At 42.0% G+C, this 20,000-nt stretch overlaps 2 protein-coding genes across 4 annotated transcripts in view; one reads left to right on the forward strand and one right to left on the reverse strand.

Moving 5' to 3' along the window:
- wnt5b (wingless-type MMTV integration site family, member 5b) overlaps positions 1–20,000 on the forward strand; it is a 125,759-nt gene that overhangs the window by 62,296 nt on the left and 43,463 nt on the right. For 2 of the 3 annotated variants that reach the window (XM_060889527.1, XM_060889528.1), the window contains exon 2: positions 8,006–8,175. The gene's annotated coding sequence lies outside the window, so the exon portion shown is untranslated. Of the gene's footprint in view, positions 1–8,002; positions 8,176–20,000 lie in introns of all 3 variants that reach the window. The other variant, XM_060889526.1, reaches the window with a different exon arrangement.
- On the reverse strand, positions 12,738–15,898 carry fbxl14b (F-box and leucine-rich repeat protein 14b). Its single transcript, XM_060889812.1, has one exon. It carries the CDS (start codon positions 15,208–15,210, stop codon positions 14,008–14,010), a length of 1,203 nt encoding a protein of 400 aa, XP_060745795.1. The 5' UTR covers positions 15,211–15,898; the 3' UTR covers positions 12,738–14,007.

Raw genomic sequence — 20,000 nt, forward strand, 5'->3', positions numbered from 1 at the left:
TTGGCTGTGATCTCATATGCAAAGCTGCTTTCGGTTACTGCGCTGAGGTCTTATCCTTTAAATATGAATAAGATGGTTGGATGCTTTGAATTAAAAGCCAGACACTCTGGGTTTTGCCTTCATTTTTTTACCCCCCTAGTTTCCTGGTGATATATTTTCACCTCATCGTAGTGCTGAATATTTTAGCATATTACAAATTCTACTCCAAAAAAAAAAAACACTCCCTCTTTTCTCGTCTCACTTGCTCTCTCTCTCTCTCTCTCTCTCTCTCTCTCTGTCTCTGTCTCTCTTTTCCCCTCTAACTCTCGCCAAAATCTTGACGGTTTGCCTCAGAGGAGACGGAAAGAAAAAGCTCTCGGAGCCGAAAGCCTTTTTCAGAAGTCACTTAGTCTCAGTAAACAAAACACGCATCTGCAACCAAATCTGTAATCATGTCGAACTCTAATCCAATCTGAGGAACGTCTTTTCAGGAGGGAGAAAGATGAGGAGAGCTGTTCTATCAACAGAACACTGAGACGTGTGTGTGTGTGTGTGTGTGTGTGTGTGTGTGTGTGTGTGTGTGGACAGACAGCCAGGGTGTTTGCTCCTCAGAGGGCTGTTCAGGGCTCAGGTCAGATGGTAAGGGATCACATGCAGGCCCTGGACTCGTCTGTGCCGGAGAGTAAATCAATGGCGTGGGCTGCAGAGGGTTGCTGTGAATTCCCTGCTTGGCCTGGCTTTAATTGAAGTCTTGTGTCATCGCTGCTGAAACACGAGCGGCTAGATGTTGTTCAAATGAATTAACACAGGCACCGTGATGGGGTCGTCACGGCCTCGGCTGTTTTCACCTAAACCCCCCTTCCTTCTCCTTGCTGTCTGCAAACCCGTTTACCGGGAAAGCTTTAAAACGTACGTAGATGGACAACGAATTTGTGAATGACTCTGAGGAGTAGATAATGATAGCGTTCATGAGCAGGAATAAGCATTTTCGCTTCTAGATACTAACGCATGAATCACTTTCATTCATTCATTCATTCATTTTCTACCCCTTATCCGAACTACCTTGGGTCGCGGGGAGCCTGTGCCTATCTCAGACGTCATCGGGCATCAAGGCAGGATACACCCTGGACGGAGTGCCAACCCATCGCAGGGCACACACACTCGCATGAATCACTTCTCTATTTAAAAAAAACAGCAACAAAAACATTACTGCATTTATTGTCAAATAAAATTTTTTATAGCGCTTTTACATAATAACATAAAAAATATAACATAATAAATAAGTACAAAAAGTTTGTATTCATACAAAAGATCAAGATTAATATTAGACTTTATATTTAAATGTTTGTATTTATCCCTAATGAACAAGCCTGAGGTGATGAGGCGACTGGATGGAAGAGGAAGAAACCTTGAGAGGAACCAGACTCAAAAGTGAACCTCATCCTCATTTGGGTGACACTGAAGGGTGTGATTATAAACTGTTATAAACACCAGAGAGTGTTATTATGAATAATTTTCTTTCTACAGTCCGATACAGTCTGATATTTGTGTATTGATGAGGAAGTTGTTGTCCTCAAAGACCACATAGAGTTCGTAACTTCTCTTTGAATGTCTGCGATCTTCAAGAAGCAAAATCAGCAGCAATCGAATGAGGCTTGTAGAAAACAAAAACAAGCGACTGTTTCTCAGCTCAGAAACACAGGACGGTCTCCTGAACCCTGAGTTCAGCAAGTGATGTCAAATCATCATGGCTGCTCACAGCATCAGCATCAGATCCAAAATATTCTCACAATTTCCTTTGTCCTGAAGAACTGTCTTGTGTTGGGAAAACCTCCTGTTACAGGGCGCTGACACTGGAGACTCGATAACATCTTACAGAAAGCTTTACCGTAAATAATAACAAACGATGATTTATATATCCAATAAGTTATTAGACTTGTATGATTAGATCAGATGGATATAAAAACAGGGATTTGTATGTTAGAGCCGCAGACAATGAATCATTTTCTGACCAATCAGAATCAAGAAGTGTTGTGATGTAGAATCCCAGTGCATAAATACCATGTCTAAGACTAGCAAGCTTACTGCAGACTTTCTTGTGGTAGTTTAAGGAATGTGGTGAAGAAGGGTGAGGGATTAGTGTGTCAGGGCTCACACACACACACACACACACACACACACACAATGTGGTGTTCTGCACTATGACTGCGTTCTCAAAGTGCCTCCAGAAACACAACATTAATAACAGTTATCTAGACACACAGACTCTAGAAACGTGATTGTAGCCCTAGATAGCCACATCTGAAGGGGCAGATATACATCAGACGGATGCTCATTCCCAATTTTTGCCTCAAAAAATTGGAGAGTTGGAGAGAGAGAGAGAGAGAGAGAGAGAGAGAGAATGAGGCAAGAACAGCGCCGGTCTGGCCATGTGTCTGTTGGAGCGAATGGACCATGTGACAGGACATGTCGCACTGAGTGACAAGGCTAAAAGTGAAACACTTGCCCTGGTCTCCCAGAAGCCTCCTAGAGAAGATAGACAGAGAAGGATGGAGGGAGGAGATATGGAGAGGATGGAAGCCAGGGGTCAAAAAGTCGCATGAGTGTAAAAGAAGAGAAAGAAGGAGACATACAGTAGAGTGTATATTACATAGAATAGACTGTGCAAATACAAAAAGATGGACAGTGCTCGAGCTGAAGAGGTGGGAGAGTGAGAGAAAGGTCAGGGTTGTCAGAGAAGATGGGATGGAGATGTAGGAAACAAAAGAAAGAGAGACAGAAAAGTGGGGAGGGAGAGAGAAGTGGATATTTTGAATACCTTGCAGTGATAATGTCAGATTCTTTATAACTTTCCACCATGGCCTTGAAGCACACGAGCTACAAAATCACACAGAGAGAGAGAGAGAGAGAGAGAGAGAGAGAGAGAGAGAGAGTGGTACGGGGATTGTGTGTGAGTGATGTAGAGAGAGAGAAAGAGAGAGAGAGAGAAAGAGAGAGAGAGAGAGAGAGGTATGGGGATTGTGTGTGAGTGATGTAGAGAGAGAGAGAGAGAGAGAGAAGAGAGAGAGATGGGGATTGTGTGTGAGTGATGTAGAGAGAGAGAGAGAGAGAGAGAGAAAGAGAAGAGAGAGAGATGGGGATTGTGTGTGAGTGTAGAGAGAGAGAGAGAGAGAGAGAGAGACAGAGGGGTATGGGGATTGTGTGTGAGTGATGTAGAGAGAGAGATAGAGTCAGTTACATAAAGAAATAGAGAGACACTGAGTGGGTGATGGAGAAAGAAAGAAAGAAAGAAAGAAAGAAAGAAAGAAAGAAAGAAAGAAAGAAAGAAAGAAAGAAAGATTGAGAGTGTGAAATAGGAGAGTGGAGAATGAGTGATTGATGGAGAGAGAGAGGTAGAATAAGTGCTTGAGATTGGCAATAGAGAAGAGAGAGACATAGTGAAACACGGAGCTTGAGAGTGAGTGATAAAGATGAGAAAGACAGAGAGTGAAAGGCAGAGTAAGAGAGAGATGGTGTGAGAGATTGAGAGGGTGAGTGAAAGATACAGAATGAGAGAAAGATAAAGAGAGAGCAAGAGAAAGAGAGATTATGAGAGAAAGACAGAGTGAAACAGAGATGGTGACTGAATGTGAGAAAGACAGAGCGAGAGGTGGAGTAATAGAGAGAAAGACAGAAAGAATGAGAGACAGTGTGCAAAAAGAAAGCGAGAGAGAGATGTACTGAAAGTAAACGAGAGGATAAAGGATGCTTTGGAGAAAAAAAGGACTGAAAGAAAGCTGCACTATATAATTGTATTTTGTCAGTAATCGCTGCCCTCTGATGTCATCAGCGTGCGCCTCATACTCCTATTGTAACGTTTTAGAGAGATCACCATGAGAAGCCTGAAGCCTTCTGCTAGCAGTTAGCACATAGCTAATGCGTTTAATCGTGAAATATAATCATTATCCGGTTGCTAGCTCACCAGTTAGGAAACTCAAATAAAGTTTATATCAATGAAAATATTACACTTGGTTCAGTAGCTACAGTGAGAGCACTTTGTTTTTATTTTTAAATATATGTAACCTAATTCAGCTTATATAGCTTGCTAGCTGCTAGCATTTACCAACTGTTGGAGCATTAGCGTTAGCTAAAGGAGCTACTTTGTAGTGCTGTGCAGTGAAATGATAAAACACGACCGCTAGCCCGCCTCATTCGCATAATTAATACCCTTGTGTCACTTAATGAAAAATGATTGGCTTTGTTACGCCATGTCCTTTAAAATGATGATCGCAAGAAAATCTCAGATAAAGTCTATCATTTTCTTTTAATCCAGGCTGGAGCAGAAATCACGTTCTATCAGATTTTGGACGTGTAACGTAGCAGGGTTTACACTCCGTGTGATGATACCAAACCGGCAGATTATACGTTTTTAACGAAGATTTAAACGCGCTGATATCTGATATAACTTTTGTTGACCAAATAATTCTTCGACAATCATTCATTCATTCATTCATTCATTCATTCATCTTCTACCGCTTATCCGAACTACCTCGGGTCACGGGGAGCCTGTGCCTATCTCAGGTGTCATCGGGCATCAAGGCAGGATACACCCTGGACGGAGTGCCAACCCATCACAGGGCACACACACACACTCTCATTCACTCACACAATCACACACTATGGACAATTTTCCAGAGATGCCAATCAACCTACCATGCATGTCTTTGGACCGGGGGAGGAAACCGGAGTACCCGGAGGAAACCCCCGAGGCACGGGGAGAACATGCAAACTCCACACACATAAGGCGGAGGCGGGAATCGAACCCCCAACCCTGGAGGTGTGAGGCGAACGTGCTAACCACTAAGCCACCATGCCCCTCTTCGACAATCTTTTTTTTAAAAAACTAAACAAACTACGTTTAGTTTTTGTCGACTTTGTTGTTTGCCTGAAATTCTGCATTGTTGTGGGAGGAAAAGCACAGCAGCGTGCGGCCATTTTACCCGACTTTATACCCCTAGTGTGTGTGTGTGTAGTTGGGGGGTTGTGTTTAGATAAGCAAGACAAACAGTAAGAAAGATTCATGTTTGTGTGCATTATAAGCATAGAAATGTTGAATAATGGCACAGTGGAAGCTTTGTGAGTGTGAGTAGTCGTGAATGTTTGGAGCTCTGTGGTCGGCTGTGCCTGGTTTTACCACTATAGCGCTCGGCCCGTCCCTCCCGCCGGCTCAGAGTGCTGGAATGTTCTCTCCTCCGTGGAAGCTTTTGACAAGCTGAAACAATGGCAAGTTACTTTTGCTGACTGGTGATTTTATTTTTTCTTCCCATCATGCCTTTGGAGATTGCAGGACTGGACAGTGTGCAGATAATATAGTGTGTGTGCGTGTGTGTGTATTAATGAGCAGCTGAAGACCAGACTTGGCTCCTCCGTAAGGCTCTACTGCCAGTCCTAGATCCTGTTTTTAGTTATTCTTTAACCAGCCTTCCTGGACTGAATCCACTGTATTCAGGGAAACTGTTTTTTTTTTTATTATTATATTATGTATGCCGTGAATCGAGAGAAAACTGTGGAAAATCGTGACGCACAACTTCAATGTTAACACTGCATGGTTGAATTATCAAATGATTAAAACGAACAGACGTATGTTTAATAAAAACCTGTGACTGGAGGCTTTTTGTGTGTGTGTGTGGGGGGGGGGGGGGTGTTCCAGCTTTCTTTATTTTTTTTTTCATTTATTACTGGTTTGTTACACAGTTATACCTGGTTTTCTTTCAGGGTCTTCCACGATTCTAAATAAGTAAAAGTTACTCTAACTGAATAAAAGGAACAACGTGTCCTTCTTTAATACGTCAGAAACGGTTTTTTTTGTTAGTTATTGTGATGTTGTGTAAGAGGAATAAAACACTTCGGGATGTCCTTCACTTCTCACTAGACCTTTGACCAAGCTGTATGAATAAACATGAGTATGCAAATAAGAGCTATCCTTTCATTATTGTAGCTTATTATAACTTTTATGACTAGCTAGCAAGCTAATCATAAGAAACTGCTAAGCTGCTAAGAAACTGTTGTTTCGCCGTCGTTTTGCACATACTGTACAATATTTCAGTCGTTTGCTGTTTTTGCACAAATCCTATACATTATCTCAGGGACCTGCTGCTAAGAAACTGTGTTCATTCTAGTATTACTGCACACAATATTGTCTGAACATACAGTATTTACACTGGTTGGCGCTGTTTCTGTTTATTGTCTTTTGTGTATTGTCGTTTTTGTATTTTTTGTATTGTCTTGTAACTTTTCATCTGCACTGTCTTTTGTCCTGCACTGTTTGTACCAGGTTACACAGTTGCACTTTATGTAGCTAGGACTACTTACTAAGTCCTAGCCCTGTCTTTGTTTTATGTAGCACCATGATCCTGGAGAAACGTTGTCTCATTTCACTGTGTACTGCAACAGCTATATATGGTTTAAATGACAATAAAAGCTTCTTGACTTGACTAATCTAGCAAACAAGCTAACTGCTAAACATCTAGCTCACATTCATCACTCTGAGACATGAGTCATGATCTCATTCTCAAAATATATATAATGCTGCAGTAACAAGCATTAGCTGTCTCGGGTTTCCTAGCTAGCTAGCTAGCTAGCTTACAGTTGAGGTGATGTGACTCATAAGAAGGCCATCTTGAGTGTTTAGATGATTAACAACAACATTCCAAAGCTGTGGTGTTTATTTAGTGGCATCAGATACAGAGGAAAAGAATTAAATGAAGCTCTGCCCCAAACCTGTTTATCAACATCACTGGATTTAGTTATCTGTGAGATGCTAACAGCTAAACTGCTAAAATAAAACCTACTGCAATGAATTCTTTAGCATGGAAAAGAAAGGAAGGATTATTGAAGTGCTCATGATTTCTGTGATATGTCAGGAATTAGTCATGATGTAGCTGTTAATATCTCCTCATACAGTCGAGTCTCAGCCATTTCGCTCGTGCTGTAGGAGAAACAGAGCGAGCAGAAAGCTAGATGAAGCTGTAAGAGCACTTTGACTCGTGTGTGTGTGTGTGTGTGTGTGTGTGTGTGTGTGTGTGTGTGTGTGTGTGTGTGCGTGTTTGCGAAGTGGCGCCACTATTGAGAGGCAGGCTCTGGGGAGCCCGGCGCTAAACTTGATCAAACCGGTCTATTTGTCTTAAAGCTCAGGGGACCTGCTTCACTTCCTGTTGTGTAATGCCTCCTGTTCCACGTCTCTGACACAGAGCGGCCAGGCCAGGCCTCCAACCCAGAGAGAGCAAGTGAACGAGAGAGAGAGAGAGGGAAAGAGAGAGAGAGAGAGAGAGAGAGAGGGAAGACAGCATTCTGCTGGCACACTGCACATTCCTGTTTGAATATGCTGCTGTCCTTTCTAGAACATTCCCTTCTTTCTTTCTTTCTTTCTTTCTTTCTTTCTTTCTTTCTTTCTTTCATTTCCAAACCCTGAACTTGATCAGAAATTTTCTTAAATAGCCACAGGCAAGCTGCTGACATGCCAAAAGTTTAAAAAATATTCAAATATCTTCTCTTACCCTTATTTTGCATCTTAAATCGATTTTTTTTTCTTTTGGCACATTGTCTTATACAGCTGGCAGGTTTCTATATGCCCATAACAAATACTACAAGTGAAAGATATATATATATATATTATATTATATAGAACATGCAAAATGGTGTTAATTATTATATTATTCAATTATTATTGTAAGTGTTATCTTTTCAACACCTACCAGAAATTTCTCCATTTCTGTACAAAAAGCAAACACTCTCACGTTCCTCTGGTTCTAGCCAATCAAACACTAGAACGGTTTGATTCTCGATTTTGATTGGTTACAAAATGCTAGATTAGTATTTTGTGTACATTATCGTTTCCATAGTAACAACTCAAATGAACACTAATAATAAACGAATTAACAGATGAAAGCGTGAGCTGTCAGAGTGTATAGGTGCTATGATGTAAGCGATACCGTACAGAACGTTAGCTAAAGGTTAGCTGTTTACTGAACTACTGTTTTCTCAGCAGGAAGGCAGCGATAATCGACCGATTCAGCTCCAGCTCGTGAAGAAACTCATGAGGTGAAGCTCTGCTTCAGGGTAACGAGTGCAGTTAAAGCTCTGGTTTTCTGATCGGAGCTTAGGAGACCAAATCCACCAGATCAAGACGCTCAAGACTCAACTCAGATCGACCGGATTGTGAGTATTTTTGGATAAAATGGTCTAAGGAACATGAATATGAACTAATACAAGTATTCATACCATATATGGTCATTATACAAGATTGAATAAGTACGTTTATTTAATAATATTTGATGTGATGTCTCGCACGTGTTCAGTCTCATGTTAAATATAAGACTTTTTATAAGTCTTATAAATATAAGGTTTTGTTTAACCGTCACAATGCAGGTTATTTTCTCGAGTGTATTGTAATCTAGCGTCAATGTATATTTTCAAACTTTTACACACAACTGTGGCATCCACGCTGTCCGAATGAGGACGAGTAGCACCCTGAAAATATTCCATTAACCTCTCGGGCGATTGCGAGCGGCGCTCAGGCTGCCTGGGCGGCGTGTTGAGAGCGGGTGGCCTGTGGCTTGTGAGGGCTGAGTGCATGTGGTAAAGAGGCTAATGCATTTGTGTGGAGAGATCGAAGCAGAGCAGTGTTACCTCCCCCTGTCATCCATCTCTCATTCCTCTCTCCCCCCCCATCTCTCTCTCTCTCCACCTCTCTTCCTGGCTGTGTGGATGCGGAGTGCCACACACAGCACTCACACCCTCTCTCCACCTCCCACACACACACACACACACTTATACAGACACACAAGGGAAAAAACCCTGTGTGCTCAACCTCATCCTGGTTGCAGACTGCACTCAGTCACTCCCACACACACACACACACACACACACACACAAATGTAGATGCTCCTGAGAATTTAAGTGATACTAAGAACAAGAATTAGGCATTGATATAACACACACACACACACACACACAATAACAGACTCACTAACACACACACTCTCAATCACCAACACACACACACTCAAAAACACATTTACACACACTCATACTAACATTCACATACACTCACTCTCACCCACTCACACTAACACACACACTAACACTCGCATACACTCACTCACACCCACACACACATTTACACACACGCACTCACACTAACACACTCACTAATGCTCACATACACTCACACACACATTTACGCACATGCACTCACACTAACACACTCACTGATGCTCACATACACTCACACACACATTTACACACATGCACATGCACTCACACTAACACACTCACTGATGCTCACATACACTCACACACACATTTACACACATGCACATGCACTCACACTAACACACTCACTAATGCTCATATACACATTTACGCACTCACACACACACACCTTATTTACACATGCATGTTGTTTTAACCCCTTAAAGGAAAACTCCACCCTGAAACAATAGAAACATATTTCTATTGAAATGCCTCCTATTCTTAGCGATCCTGCTGCTAGCCTAGTTGCTGCTGCATTTCTGTTATTCTCATGAACAAGTTAGCGACCGCGAGCTGGCTCGTTGAAAAGCGCAGTTAACAAACGAGCAAAACAAAAAGCTTTTTTTTTTCACCATCATCAACACGTAGAGGAGACGCTGGTAGAAACGCTCGAATCCAAAGTCCCAGAATGCAATGCAGCTGTGGGACAAAGCTAGTGAGCGATCTATGAGACGTCGAGCATGATGTCGTTGACGACGGTGTTAGCATCACCGGTGTTAGCATAACTCGTGGTGTCTTGGATTATTATTCAGTTACGACGTTTCCAATGAATAAAGTTTTTAAAGGGTTAAACTTCATATGAATATAATATCTAATAATCAGGAAATCAGAAACTAAACTTATATAAGAATCTGCCTCAATGAAACTCTATCCAGCCGTCTTTTCTGTAACCGAGCTGCTTTTCCGCTCTCCGTGTCCGCTGCTACAGCGGGTCAGCATTACAGTTGCAGGAATAAAGCCAGAAACGGCTAGTCGAGAAGAAGAAGCCGACAAAGCTTCGAATTACAGGTTGATCTTTTTTTTTTAAGCTTAAAAAATTTTCCAGGGTCTTTCAATCCTGCTCTCGAGTTTCCTTCATGGACAGAGCTCCGCACGTCGGGTTACGCCGGGTATGAAAGCAGATACCGATCAGTGCATGTGGTGCATGTGTACGTGTCATTTAATCTAATCTGAACAATGGCAGAGAGACGAGGGGCGGCCGAGAGAAACGGACAGGAGAAGGTGTGAAAGGAAGACGATGGAGGTGATGATGAAGATGATGTGGCATAAACATACAGAGAGAGAGAGAGAGAGAGAGAAAGTGAGATAAAGAGAAAGAAAGCGAAAGAGACAGAAAGAGAGAAAGAATAGAAAGAAAGAAAGAAAGAAAGAAAGAGTGAGAGAGAAGGAGAGAGAGTGAGAGAGAGAGCGTAGGCGACCCCCTACACTCTAACTCCGAGCCCTCACACATCCAGAAGGTCACATGACTGCAGTGAAACTCCCGTCCTCGTGAACTCGTGAAAGTCTCGTCCTCACAGAGGAAATCTGGCACCTAACAGCCAGCAAGCAGCCGCTAACTCGCACCTCACCGTCCACACACACAGACACGGCGAAGGACAAAGAGACATGGGAAAGTCAGAAAAACCCTAATTAGACCCGTCCTCACCTGGACGCCTCCGGAGTTCACCTCTAAAAAAAAATACCGTTCACGAAAGCGATCCTGAGCTCCAGATTTCCTCCACACACTTCCTGTTAGTCTCACTGTACTTACTGAAGAATTCCTAAAAGTTAATCATTAACAATTATATCACACGCCGGACATTTTATGTGGTTAACTCTGATCACTGGTGGCGGAATGACCGTGTTTTCTGTGTCAGCTTCTGTTCTGACAATAACGTGGGTTAGACTCAGTTATACGTCGTACATCAAATGATTCAGATTCAGCAACTAGTAGAGAATGAATCAGTGACAAATGGCACAAACAAGTCGTGCAGTACAGAAAGACATGAAGTAGAACACCATAAGGTTTGGACAAGGAGGCCTGACATGACAGATGAGAGACGAGGTGAGAGAACCAGACAGTGGACTAAAGAGCTCTGAGGAAGCAAGAGATAAATCCCACTGACTGATTTCACTACGGCATTGTGGGTAATGTAGGAAACTTAGAGGAGTTTAAACTCAACCGTGGATGTTTTAATTATGAAGATGAAGTAGAGATTAGATTAGAGAGTTAAAAAAAAAAGTCTGAGTAAATCCAGACACCGATACAGAACTGTTCCGTGTCCGAAGCGCGTGTTCGTGTGTCTCAGTCAGACACAATGACTCTCACACGGCACGCTCACTTTTCACAGTGCGGATTCAAACGGTGACTCACAGATTCCTCCACTTTTTTTTCCAGGGATCAGGAAACTGGCTGGCAGTATGACTACACACCTTCCCTCTCCTTCTTCCTTCTCTCTCTCTCTCTAGTCTTCCTATAGACTTTCTCTTCTCCACACCATGACCAAACCTTAAGAAATCCAACATGACTTAGGAACATCTTTAAAAGCGCTGCCGAGTACGATCGAGCGTGTCCCGAGACGGCCGCGTCATCCCTCAGTCGCACCTCTGAAACATCAAAGTCGGAGCAGAAAAGTCAGCGACACCTTCGAGGCTTACGCGTTGTCGAGAACGAATGCGGCTCCTTTGGTGGTCTTTTACAACCCGGATCATTTTCTAAGAAATAAAGGCTGGTGCTTTGAGTGATATCGAACTTCAAAGCGATTTCGCTCAGATCTTATGGAAGACTTTTGACTTGTGTATGAAATCTGTGCGAGACCCGTGAGCAGCGAGCCGTGGGCCGTGGGCGTGATCGACAAGACAATACAGACTGAGGAAAATGTGTTTAAAATGTGCGAGAGGTCTCCGTGAGCTTTCAGGAGACGAGTTCGATTCCTCTCTCCGGCACTGGTCAAGAGGCCAGCAGGCCATTCAGAGCCTGTGTGCTGTGTAATGGAGGAAGGGTGAGGTGGTGGTGGGGGTGAGAAGAGAAGAGAAGAAAAGCTAAAGAGCTTTGAATGGTGGTGAGGAATTTTTAAAAGTGTCCCTGTGATGTGATGGGGGCAGAGGAAAAGGAGGAGGAGGAGGAGGGTCACTTTCTGCTGCAGAGATTTCTGACTGACTGACTGACTGAAGGGGGGATGGAGAAGGGCAAGAAGGAAGAGAAGAAGAAAAAGAAGGGACAAAACTACTGACATCTCTGAGCGAAGTAGCACGTTTTCAGACAGCGATTTCAAAAATGAAAAACAACTCGAGAGACAAAAATATAAATAAATAACCAAATAAAAATGGAAAAACTTTTAAAAAAACGACGCCGTTATGTGACGGGTTCTTTCAAAACAGGGTTTGGATTCGGATTAATTGCTAAACCCACGCTAAGACGTGAAACAAGAAGCACCCATTTTCATGCACAGCTGTATACATCACAACAAACTACATACTGATATTAACTATCACCCGTGTAAAACAGTGGTTTCCACCCCGACACGTCGGCTCTCGCCTGTCACTATCTGCTTCAGTACGGTGCACCAGGTTAGAAACGTGTCTTCTCCTGCCACGGTGTACACTCTAAATCCTGCCGTATTATTCGTTATTAATTCATTCGTTTCTTAATCGATGCGTTAAAACCCTCTTCATTCAAACTCCAGCGAGATACAAATCCCAAGAGCTCCTTTTTTTTTTTTTAATTACATAAATATCAGCTTTAATGTTTACTGTAAGAATATAAAACAATTTGAGATTTTCTTTTTCTTTACAAATACATACAGTACATTTAAAACACAGTAGCTTTTCAGCAGGACTCAGTACATCATATCATACACACAGGCCTGATACGCGATGCTCCTTACCCGAAAGAGGGGCCAAAAAAAAAAAAAAAAAAAAAAAGAACGAAGGAAAAAAAAAAATCCTTATCAGTTGAACAAAGTCCTTCTAGGTGAGATTTAAACATTAGCTTGTTTAAAATGAGGGCAAAATAAATGTAGGCTTTAAATTTGGTGTGTGACCTATAGTCTATTGAGGAAGCTAAAAATAATAATAATAATAATAATAATAATAATAATAATAATAATAATAATAATAATGTTGATGAGACTGTAGAATTAGCTACTGACGCAGATATTTTTTCTGTTCCCCCAAAAAAAATTCACTTCAATTTGAAGTACAATGCTCTGAAGTACAATGCTCTGAATAACAGCCGTTAATTCATTAATTAAACAATATCTGCTTACATAAGCATGAATACATCAGCAGAGCGGACCTCTTATTCAAAGCTTGAATCGAAAAAAAAAAAAAAAAAGGCTTTCGCAAGTCCTCGAATCCAAAACTAAACAGGATGAAAAAAATATATATATAAAAAAAGCTCTTTGTATACAAACCAGTATTCATCCGTCTTTGCATAAACTCAATTCGGTCCGAGCTAAAAACAATCTGTGCTTTGACTCGCCGCGTCGTCGCTTCGTTTCAGCCTTTTGTTGGTCGTTTTAGGCAAAAATTAACAAAGGTAGTTAAGCCATTCTGCTTTTTTTTTTCTTCCTTTTTTTATGCTATTCTCAGGCGAGAAATGAGATGGGGGAGGGGGCTGCTTCCTAGGCACAATTTATCTCCATATCCGCCTTTTTCATTTAAGGATACGAGTTACGAACACAGGTACGAGGTAGCCGAAATGTTTTAGGCGCAACATTTAGTAGGGAAGGACATGATTTAGACTAGTATTGCAACCGGTTAGAGATTAAAAACTTTTTTTTGTTTTAAAGTGTTGCACACCAACACACTCTGACTGAAAGGGTTAATAAGAGGCCAGATGAAATACTGTTCATATTTTCTGCCCAGGCGAATAAATCTGAATTGCTTTAATCCGGATTTCCCCCATTTAGAATAACGTAAATTCCCCGCCCACGTCACACCCCTCCCCCTCCCCTGCACGATCTCACCTAAGTTTTACCGCACTTTTTCACTTTCAGTCATCTGCCAAAGGCCGAGGTTCAAAACTTTAAGGCAGGGGAGTTGTGTTATCCTCTCCAGTCCCCTCTTAGTAATTTTTGTACATCCATATAAATCAATGCCGGTCAGCTGGGTCAGATGGTCCGCTATGAGCTCCAGGCCTTTGTCTGTAATCCGCACACATTGGCCAATGTTCAGGGTCCTCAACTCGTGCATCTGGCGCACCATCCGGTTGATGCCGTCGTCGCTTATGTGGCACGAGCACAGAGACAGGGACTTCAGCTGGTAAAGGCCCTGGGCTACGTACGCCAGGCTCTGGTCGCCGATCTTGTCACAGAAAGACACGTCCAAGCCGGAAAGTCGTAGTGTTCCCATGGCGAGATGCATGATGCCCGTGTCACTGATGTTGTCACACGAGCGCAGGTTAAGACTCCACAGGCTGGACATGTGGGACAGGTGAATCATGCCGGCATCTGAGATGCCCCCGCAGAAGCTCAGGTTGAGAACTTTGAGCCTGGCCAAGCCTTTGGAGATGTGCTTGAGAGACAGGTCCGTGAGCTTCTGGCAGTCCTGAAGCGTGAGGTACTCCAAGGTGAGGCATCCCTCAGCCGCGCTTCTGGTCATGCCTGCCAGGTGTCCGATGCCCACGTCGGAGACGTGCCTGCAACTTCTCAGGTTGAGGCTCTTGAGTCTGTGCAAACCCCACGCAATCAGCAGCAAGCCAGTATTTGTGATGTTGCTGCAGCCACCCAGCTCCAGCACCTCTAAGTTCTTCAGGTACTGAGCTATCCTGCCCAAGCTGGAGTCTGTAATCTGCTTGCACAGGCTCAGGTTGAGAACACGCAACGAGGAGATCTCCTGCACGAAAGCGTGCCCCAGGCCGTTGTCAGTCAGGTTGTAGCAGCCGCTCAGGTTCAGGCTCTCGATGTTGGGCATGCCCTGGATCACATAGCTCAGGCTGCGCCTCAGGCTGAGGATCTGCACCCTCCGGATGCCCCGGGCCTGAAGGCTGGGGAACAGGGATGGGTTTGCCCTCCTGAGATGCAGCTTGGCTTCTACCCCCCTCCACACGGACTTGTGGTAGGACGCGTCTCTCCATGCTGTGCACACTTGGGCCACCCGGCCTTTGTCCCTCACGTCCAAGTAACTGAAAATCATGGCTAAAATCTCTGGGAAGAGACACGAGACGTGAGTCTCCATCTTAACATGCGCGTAAAAATGTACACAAGTTCACTTCCCCCTTTGCTTAAGGAGGGAAAAAATGATGAAAAAGATCCTCCAAACCTCCGGTTGCGTTTCTTTTCTACATTTAAGTGTGTAAATCGATCAAGTCGTGGGACGCGCAGGGGGTCTGGAGGAGGGACGCGGGGGGGGGAGAAGAAAAGCGGCTCTCCGACACAAACCGACACTAAACCGGAGGCGACGCGCTCGCGCTCGGTCACACGACGCTGTGCGTCCTGCGATCACCGTCTCCGCTGTGCGCGAGGATCCAGGCGGTCGTACATTCCTCCTCCTCCTCCTCCTCCTCCCCCCCCGGACAAAAAGATCTTTGAAACTGCCTCAAAGCCGAGAGCGGGTGAAGAATCGCGAGCTGTGTGAGCGTCGGTTCAGACCGCTATCCGTGTAAAACAGCCCGAGCTTCCGCGTCGCGTCTGCGCTCCGCTCGCGCGCATTGCCAAGCCGAGGCGCTTCCTGCTGCCTTTGTCTGATCTTTTCAAACTGACTCGGCAGGGCCGCCTGCACCGCGCGGCTCCGGGGGTGGCAGGAGCACCACACAACACCAAGGCACCAAGTCACATGGGGAAATGAACGCAGAGGATCAAATCCGTCATTCTGTAAAACGCGCTACGTGTTAGGAGTTTGTGCGTTTTGCTTTCAGAACAGCCCAACTACGATCATTCCTTTTGGTCTGTTTTGGTTCCCCCTCTCACAGCCCAACATGGTTTCGCCCAACTCAGCTGGAACAGTAAGAATAGTTCCCCTGGAAACCAACTTCTTACAATTCAGTTCACTTTACCTTTAACCCTTCCACTGCCATGCTGGAGCACTGGCATTCATCTGTTTAGGGGTTTATTACACACACACACACACACACACACACACACACACACATAGACTCTCTCTCTCTCTCTCTCACACACACGCACACACACACACACGCAGTCTCACACACACACAGACACACACACACACAATCACACACACATACACACACAATCACACACGCACATACACACACAAACATTTTAATACTGGAAATGTAATACAAGTCTTTATTTTTTATTTTATTTGGACCTATAATAGAAATAGAGGTTATATCCTGATTGTTTTTATATAAATCAGTAGACTGTAGTCACAGTTACACAACAAAAGTCCTGTTCATATCAAAAGTTGATGAATTGTAAAAGTAGGATAAGGGTCCTTTTATTGTGTGTTTTCTATTCATATTCATTCCCAACCCCCACATGAACACACACACACACACACACACACACACACACACACACAGATGCACACACACTCAGAGACACACACACACACAAAAGTTAGTCTTACTATTAGACCCACTGACATGGATATTAAATGCAGTTTATTAATTAATTACAAAAAAATTAAATACATTTTTTTTATATTTTTTTAATTACATTTATTTATACAACTATGTTAACAAATTTCACTTAAACGTTGAATGTTAAGTTGAAACAACGACCAGTTAAAATGTAAATCCCGATAAATGTGTCAGTTTATTACTCAGACAAACATTGCTTTAGTATGTGAATCGATGTGAAGCCTGATATATTACACATAATAATAAGTAAAGCATGATGTAATACATGCAGATGAATACAATGAGTTTTAATTATTAATTTAATAAAAAAAAACTCTACTTCTTTATGTTAAAGGAACACATCAGCGTTACATCATCACCGCCGTCTCTTTTTTAACCTTTGACCCTTTGTCCACACAAAAAATGATTTTCTGTACTTTTGTAAAAAAAAAAAAAAAAAAAAAAAATTCTATTGTGAAATAAAAATTATAAATTAAAATATAATAAAAATGTAAAATAAAAATGTTGATTGGACCCAAAATGTCATTATATTTTTTACACTCAATGGAATTAATCAGAGATTTAGATTAATAATAATAATAATAATAATAATAATAATAATAATAATAATAAATTAAAGTTAAAATGTTGTCTTTTAGGCTTAACTAAAACTTTTAGGCTCTTATTAGCCGTTTTTTAATTCCACCTTTTGCATCATTCCCAACTATTTGGCCTCACCCCTGTAATAGCCTCCTCCTCCTCCTCCTCTCCTTCTTCCTTTCCCCTTCTCTTCCTTTTCTCCTTATCTAGTGTTTGTTATCTGATATGACAGGGAAGCATTTGCAGAAACTACTGGAGTATGTCAGAGCGGCAGAAGAACGGAGGAAGAAGAGCAGCACAAACGCCTTCGTGTTTACAGGAAAAAATGCAACACAGCAAAACTGACAGCCCAAGTCGAACATTCCCGCTAGTTTCCTCCCGTTCTCCTTCTTGCCGCGTCTCTACGCTGACATTGTGTGTTGACGATACCCCCCAAAAAAAACACACCGTGTAAATAAATTCTATCTTCTCAGTCAATACAGTTATAATTGTGTAATAAAGTCGGGTTTGTGTCATCATGGGTTTGTTAACCCTTTAACGTTCATCTTGTTAGTGTAGAATTAACACCAGCTTGTTATTTAGATATTCAAATGAACAGGCAAAAGACAATTTTGCTTTCAACGGCATGAGTTTGTTTATCCTTCTCATGTTTTATGACACAATACTTAACCAATCAGGTCCAAGCCCCGCCCCCTACGTCCCACTGCTAACAGGTGCTACAGAAACCTGACTAGCTTTGGATTAAAGGAATAACACACTTTACTGTGCTGTTTAAGGAAAATTATCAACCACAGCATAGATTCTTTTCCAATAACCGTACTGGTTTATTCTAAGTATTTATTATTCCAACTGTTAGGATTCCTTTTTTGTTCTTTATCTTAAAGAACCTCATATTAACATTTATACGTTCATGATGAAATTAAATGTTTTTGAACCTTTATGAAGTATTGCATTAGAGCAGCTAGAAATACTCCTTTCCTCAAACTGCGTCTCTCTTATTCTCTCTCTGGATGGTAATAAGACTTACGAAACTCAAACACGTGGTCTGTTTGATCCATCTGACTGAACTGAGTTTTGTTTTTTCGACATACAACATGATATGAGTGGATTTTCCAAACGGTGACTAAAATCAATTCAAGTGAAAAAGCTTCTATTGTAATTTCAACCATATATATCTGACATAGTACATAGTGAAATAAAACAATGTTTCTCCAGGACCACGGTGCTACATAAAACAACAGAGTGCTGCATAAGACAACACAGAGCTACATAAAAACAATACAGAGCTACATAAGACAACACAGAGTTAAAAAACAATCAATACAGAGCTACATAAGACAACACAGAGCTACATAAAAACAACACAGTGCTACATAAGACAACACAAAGCTACATAATAACAACACAGTGCTACATAAAAACAATACAGAGCTACATAAGACAACACAAAGCTAAATAAAAACAACACAGTGCTACATAAGACAACACAAAGCTACTTAATAACAACACAGTGCTACATAAAAACAATACAGAGCTACATAAGACAACACAGTGCTTCATAAGACAACAGAGCTACATAAAACAACACAGAGCTACATAAGACAACATAAAGCTACATAAGACAACGTATAGCTACATAGGACAATGCAGAGCTACATAAAAACAATACAGAGCTACATAAGACAACACAGAGCTACATAAGACAACATAAAGCTACATAAGACAATACAGAGGTACATAAGACAACATATAGCTACATAAGAAAATACAGAGCTACATAAGACAACACAGAGCTACGTAAGACAATACAGAGCTATATAAGACAACATAAAGCTACATAAGACAATAAAGAGCTACATAAAACAACATAAAGCTACGTAAGACAATACAGAACTACATAAATACAAAAAAGAGCTAAATAAGACAATACAGAGCTACATAAAAACAACACAGAGCTACATAAGATAATGCAGAACTACATAAAACAATACAGAGCTACATAAGACAACACAGAGCTACACAAGACAATACAGAACTACATAAATACAACAAAGAGCTAAATAAGACAATACAGAGCTACATAAAAACAACCCAGAGCTACACAAGACAATACAGAGCTACACAAGACAACACAGAGTTACATGAGACAACACAGAGTTACATGAGACAATGCAAAATAAATGTCCTTTCTACAACATTTTCTAGTCGAGTGGAATTAAGCAACCAAGAGCTCCTGAGAAACGAACAGGTCCGAGTCGTTACTGAGTTCATTACAGACTTAACACTCATTTTTTCATGCTGATGTCTTCAAATGTTCACTGATGAAGACCCGAGCACAAGGCTGACTGATGCAACGACAGTCCAAAGACACTGTGATCGTCTCCAAGTGTTCTATCTGCAGTAATCCCATGAGTCACAGGCTGTCCATGTAGATCTATCCCAAGGAGAGAGGAGCACCAAGAGACGAGACTCTGACCAGCAGATTGATGAGGTTGGTCTGGAGAGAAGAAAAGGTCATCCTAGGAACTGAGAGAGAGAGAGAGAGAGAGAGAATATGGTTAAAGACAATGTACAGATACAGACTGTAACTAATCCCAGACACTGGATGTCCTTCCATAAACGAAAAACACTTTCCATAAAAGTGTCCACCTTTAGCTGTTGCTATAGAAATGCTAATGTATTCAAATGAGTGAACAAATATAAACCTGTGATGTGCAGCTGCTCTACTGTGAGAAAATTAATCAACACCTTCTGACCAATCACAATCGAATGAGAATTCAGCAGCGGTATGAAGGTGAATAATGAAGAATGATCCTTTAGCTAGCTTGTTTGCCAGGGCCTC

Source organism: Tachysurus vachellii, chromosome 16, assembly GCF_030014155.1.
Source record: "Tachysurus vachellii isolate PV-2020 chromosome 16, HZAU_Pvac_v1, whole genome shotgun sequence".
In the NCBI taxonomy this organism is placed as follows: domain Eukaryota; kingdom Metazoa; phylum Chordata; class Actinopteri; order Siluriformes; family Bagridae; genus Tachysurus; species Tachysurus vachellii.